This window comes from Mya arenaria, chromosome 9, assembly GCF_026914265.1.
Source record: "Mya arenaria isolate MELC-2E11 chromosome 9, ASM2691426v1".
Classification (NCBI taxonomy): domain Eukaryota; kingdom Metazoa; phylum Mollusca; class Bivalvia; order Myida; family Myidae; genus Mya; species Mya arenaria.
The window spans coordinates 42859637-42865733 of NC_069130.1; the positions used below are offsets into that span (position 1 = coordinate 42859637).

The following is a 6097-nucleotide window of genomic DNA, read 5'->3' on the forward strand; positions in this document are numbered from 1 at the left end:
TAAGGTGAAACAATGAACACGTGGTCTAGATGGCACTGGTATAGGTCGATGTGAATCTAAGGTGGAACACTGAACACGTGGTCTAGATGGCACTGGTATAGGTCGATGTGAATCTAAGGTGGAACACTGAACACGTGGTCTAGATGGAACTGGTATATGTCGATGTGAATCTTGGGGAATCACTGAACACGTGGTCTTGATGACACTGGTATAGTTCGATGTGATTCTTGGAGGAACACTGGACACTTGGTCTAGATGGAACTGATATAGGTCGATGTGAATCTTGGGGTAACACTGGACACGTGGTCTAGATGGCACTGGTATAGGTCGATGTGAAACTTGGTGTAACACTGGACACGTGGTCTAGATGGAACTGGTATAGGTCGATGTGAATCTTGGGTGAACACTGTACACGTGGTCTAGCGGACACTGGTATAGGTCGATGTGAATCTTAGGGTAACACTGAACACGTGGTCTAGATGGCACTGGTATAGGTCGATGTGAATCTAAGGTGGATCACTGAACACGTGGTCTAGATTTCACTGGTATAGATCGATGTGAATTTTGTGGGAAAAATGAACACGTGATCTAGATGGCACTGGTATAGGTCGATGTGAATCTAAGGTGGAACACTTAACACGTGGTCTAGATGGAACTGGTATAGGTCAATGTGAATCTAAGGTGGAACACTGGACACGTGTTCTAGATGGAACTGGTATAGGTCGATGTGAATCTTGGGGTAACACTGAACACGTGGTCTAGATGGAACTGGTATAGGTCGATGTGAATCTTGGGGTAACACTGAACACGTGGTCTAGATGACACTGGTATAGGTCGATGTGAATCTTGGGGTAACACTGAACACGTGGTCTAGATGGCACTGGTATAGGTCGATGTGAATCTTGGGGTAACACTGAACACGTGGTCTAGATGACACTGGTATAGGTCGATGTGAATCTTGGGGTAACACTGGACACGTGGTCTAGATGGAACTGGTATAGGTCGATGTGAATCTTGGGGAACACTGAACACGTGGTCTAGATGACACTGGTATAGGTCGATGTGAATCTTGGGTAACACTGAACACGTGGTCTAGATGGCACTGGTATAGGTCGATGTGAATCTTGGGTGAACACTGAACACGTGGTCTAGATTGCACTGGTATAGGTCGATGTGAATCTAAGGTGAAAGACTGAACACGTGGTCTAGATGGAACTGGTATAGGTCGATGTGAATCTAAGGTGAAACAATGAACACGTGGTGTAGATGGAACTGGTATAGGTCGATGTGAATCTATGGTGAAAGACTGAACACGTGGTCTAGATGGAACTGGTATAGGTCGATGTGAATCTTGGGTGAACAATGAACACGTGGTCTAGATGTTACTGGTATAGGTCGATGTGAATCTAAGGTGAAACAATGAACACGTGGTCTAGATGGCACTGGTATAGGTCGATGTAAATCTAAGGTGGAACACTGAACACGTGGTCTAGATGGCACTGGTATAGGTCGATGTGAATCTAAGGTGGAACACTTAACACGTGGTCTAGATGACACTGGTATAGGTCGATGTGAATCTAAGGTGGAACACTGAACACGTGGTCTAGAGGACACTGGTATAGGTCGATGTGAATCTTGTGGGGACACTGAACACTTGGTGTAGATGGAACTGGTATAGGTCGATGTGAACTTTTGGGAACACTGAACACGTGGTCTAGATGGCACTGGTATAGGTCGATGTGAATCTAAGGTGGAACACTGAACACGTGGTCTAGATGGCACTGGTATAGGTCGATGTGAATCTTGGGGTAACACTGAACACGTGGTCTAGATGGAACTGGTATGGGTTGATGTGAATTTAAGATGAAACACTGAACACGTGGTCTAGATGGCACAGGTATAGGTCGATGTGAATCTGCTCGCTACATTTCCTACATAGCTGAACCGGCGTAAGACGACCTGCCAAAGTTAGAATTTGGGTTAAGATATCTACTGCATACATAACATGTAGATTCTTTTGAAACCTGGTTATCCCTTTTCATTTTTGTATCAATTGTGCAGAAAAGGAAAACAAACACCTTATATACCTTATATTATATATATATCAGTGTGGTATTTCAAAGATTGCAATATGTGTGTTCCACGTCCGATATTAGTTGTAATAAAGTGCAATTACATACAAACTGTAGAAATTTAGTGAAAAGCCAAAAAAGTGTTGTTGTTTTATTCTTTTTTTGAGAACCCGGATAACGTTTCAAATTTAAAATGGTCAAATTTAAACATGTTCATTCATAAAACCACCCTACGGCAATAAAAAGGTTGGGTCGGGAGAAAAAAATGGGTCGGTCGGGTAAATAAAAAAACAAAAACATTATTTGTTCACGTGTAATGCATTTTCGTCATTTATTTTACATTTAGCCAGCAATAACCTTTCAACTGATACAAAAACTACATGAGTTACCTGGCATCAAGATGAATCATTACTTTTGAAAATCTGGTCCAAATTTCTCGAAACGTCTTAAGTCCCTTTCTAAAGGATTAAGCAAAGCTCACATTTTCTGTGTTGGTATAATTTGTGCAATATTTACATTCTTAACAGTTTTTGGACATCAAAAGGAAATGATATGTAAGCTTACCACCATAAGCTATGTTTTATTTAGTAAGGTCATAATTAAGAAAAGGTCAGAAATTTGGCTTAAAGATATAACCTACTTAATTTGTTTTTACGCTTAAGAGGTTTCCAGAAATTGGGGCCAGATTATGTGTGGGTTGGATTCTTTACGAAAAAAATATAACTGTGAAAACCTCTTACCACGTGTGTTTAAAGTGAACATATAATTATGTTCAAAACTTACAGAGTTGCATTTTGTGGACGTAATATTGACTAAAAAGTGATTTAAACACTTGCTTATGCACCAGTCAATTGTAACCACGGCCCCCACAGGTTCGGGGGTATACCGGGGATAGCCGGGGAAATGAGCCGTGTTTTTACCTTCCAAGTGGCACCTCAGTGCCGGGTGAATGCGGTGGTTTTGTCTTTGCGCCAAACTCGCGGGAAATGATCCTTACCTGTGGACCCTGGGGTTCGGGGGCATTTGGCGGGGATTTGACTAGCAGTTCGTCTCCGCAGGGCGGGGATTTTTCCTGGGCTTGACTGGACCGAAAGTCAAAGCCCCCGCTATTCCCCGGACCTGGGGGAGCCGTGGTTACAGGTGACTGGAGCATTACAAAATTATAAACACATTTGATTTTTTTTAGACTTTAAAATGTGATGTGACCTAAAACTCAAACATTACCAGTACACATCGGACAGACGACAGTGGCCTCGTGCGCCAAGCAAGAATCACACTTCCGGTCCTCGTGCCGCACTGCGCTCACGTGATTATTACATGCGGGATGGTAACGGCGATGGCAAGATTCGCAGAAACTGATCTCGCCTGGAAATACATAGTTGTTAATGTTATTTATCTTCTTCACGAATGTAAAGTGTAGTTTTCAGTCAAACATCTGGACTGGTATTCAGTATTAGTCTTAAAGCTGCACTCTCACAGATTTACTGTTTTGACAACTTCTTCATTTATTAATAATCAAGTGGTTTTAATTCGTTACTGAAAAGAAAGATAACCTTTAAGCTTAATTACACCGTCAAACTTGAGTAACAGCCCTTTGTCTGATCGCATTGTTTTCTCATACTATACAGGCATTTTAGTGAAGCATTTATAGGGGAATCCATGTCATATAAAGAAATGTACAGGGGTGGATCCAGGATTTGACGTGAAAAGGGGTGTATCTTACGGGCGTAACCTTTCGACTTGCGCTCCTCCCTCAGAAATTGTGCATTTTGGGCGCCTTTTATTACTTTTTTCTCATACATTGAAATAAAAAGTAAACTTGGACGATTTTCGGGTGACGCGCCCCGGCTGCGCCCCGTGGAATCGCCAGTGGTATGCATATCTTTGATTATCTCCAAAGATCAATTAAAAAATATAGAGAAACATGAACATGAACATTCGAAACACCGGAACCATCGGATCGGACAGCAATCCTCAATTTTAGACATTCAACTTTTTCATGAGTTGTAATCAATTGCTGAGAAACATACAATTTAAATCAATATTACCTAAGACTCTGCTGCAACACTTTACAATGTTCACATTCGGATAAAAGGCATGACACGCCCTGCAGTTTAATCGACTGTGCTCCGGCATTTCCGTGAAGTGACCAAATGACGCAATACATGACGTCAAAATGAAATATTACGTCGACGCACGTTGAATTTGGCGATAATAAACGCGCTGTTACAGTCTGAGGTGGCTTTAGGCCAGCGCCATGCAAAGTTAACTATTTCATTTTTACTGACCAAGATGTGAAAAATATTTATTGAAAACTATGATGGCTGAATTATTCAATCACTTTCTGGCATGTTGTCACCAACAGACGCCAACATAACGGAGCGCAAAAACGCCTTTTGTAAGGCAACAAAACGACAATATAACTGAAGTGTCGTGTTGTTGATCTGTCTTATTTTGCCTTTAAGCGTGTGTGTTTGTACACCAACACGCCAGAATGAGAAATATGGCGCCAATACAACAAAAACAGAACCTTACAGCTCAAATACAGTAGCTTGCAGCTCAAATACGGTATCCTACAGCTTAAATACAGTAGCTTGCAGCTCAAATACAGTATCTTGCAGCTCAAATACAGTATCTTGCAGCTCAAATACAGTATCTTGCAGCTCAAATACGGTATCTTGCAGCTCAAATACAGTATATTGCAGCTCAAATACAGTATCTTGTAGTATCTTGCAGCTCAAATACAGTATCTGCAGCTCAAATACAGTATCATGCAGCTCAAATACGGTATCTTGCAGCTCAAATACAGTATATTGCAGCTCAAATACAGTATCTTGCAGCTCAAATACAGTATCTTGCAGCTCAAATACAGTATCTTGCAGCTCAATTACAGTATCTTGCAGCTCAAATACAGTATCTTGCAGCTCAAATACAGTATCTTGCAGCTCAAATACAGTATCTTGCAGCTCAATTACAGTATCTTGCAGCTCAAATACAGTATCTTGCAGCTCAAAAACAGTATCTTGCAGCTCAAATACAGTATCTTGCAGCTCAAAAACAGTATCTTGCAGCTCAAATACAGTATCTTGCAGCTCAAATATAGTATCTTGCAGCTCAAAAACAGTATCTTGCAGCTCAAATACCGTATCTTGCAGCTAAAATGCGGTATCTTGCAGCTCAAATACGGTATTTTGCAGCTAAAATACGGTATCTTGCAGCTCAAATACGGTATCTTGCAGCTCAAATACGGTATCTTGCAGCTCAAATACGGTATCTTGCAGCTCAAATACGGTATCTTGCAGCTCAAATACAGTATATTGCAGCTCAAATACGGTATCTTGCAGTATCTTGCAGCTCAAATACGGTATCTTGCAGCTCAAATACAGTATCTGCAGCTCAAATACAGTATCATGCAGCTCAAATACGGTATCTTGCAGCTCAAATACAGTATATTGCAGCTCAAATACAGTATCTTGCAGTATCTTGCGGCTCAAATACGGTATCTTGCATCTCAAATACAGTATATTGCAGCTCAAATACAGTATCTTACAGCTCAAATACAGTATCTTACAGCTCAAATACAGTATCTTGCAGCTCAAATACAGTATCTTACAGCTCAAATACAGTATCTTACAGCTATATTCTCACAGATTGACAGTTTAGACATTAAGAAAAACACAATTTCACAGGATCAGCTTATTTTGCATCAATGCCTTCAAATCAGTAATGTAAGATAATTCACAATAGCATTGATCTGCCTTAAATTTCATTTTTCTTAAAACATAAGTAACGATTTCAGAAAACATCATTTTTGAAAGTAAATATAAAAAAACTGCGACTGAGCATGTATTCAAACCACCTTTAGTCTTTGCAAACTTAAACCATTTTCCTAAATTAAGTATCTCGCTAGTCAGTTGATATTATCAATATCTTAAATACTTTATTTCATTGATTTTATTGAATATATACATACCATTATACCTTTAAAACAACTATTTTTTTGCCTTTAATGTGGACTTTAATTA

At 40.2% G+C, this 6097-nt stretch overlaps 1 protein-coding gene across 1 annotated transcript; it reads right to left on the bottom strand.

Moving 5' to 3' along the window:
- Positions 1-1858: 1858 nt before the first annotated feature.
- LOC128246054 (uncharacterized) lies at positions 1859-4208 on the bottom strand. Its single transcript, XM_052964262.1, has 3 exons — positions 4121-4208; positions 3297-3437; positions 1859-1959 (listed from the first exon to the last, which is right to left on the bottom strand). Exons 1-3 carry the CDS (start codon positions 4206-4208, stop codon positions 1859-1861), a joined length of 330 nt encoding a protein of 109 aa, XP_052820222.1.
- Positions 4209-6097: the final 1889 nt, after the last annotated feature.

Bases quoted from the DNA above. Each gene is read 5' to 3' on its own strand.
- LOC128246054 (XM_052964262.1), bottom strand. From the start codon at position 4,208: ATGCCGGAGCACAGTCGATTAAACTGCAGGGCGTGTCATGCCTTTTAT. The intron at 3,438-4,120 runs GTAATATTGATT...ATGTATTTCCAG, and splicing joins GTGTTGCAGCAGAGTCTTAG to GCGAGATCAGTTTCTGCGAA. The intron at 1,960-3,296 runs GTAATGTTTGAG...TAACTTTGGCAG, and splicing joins CGTCTGTCCGATGTGTACTG to GTCGTCTTACGCCGGTTCAG.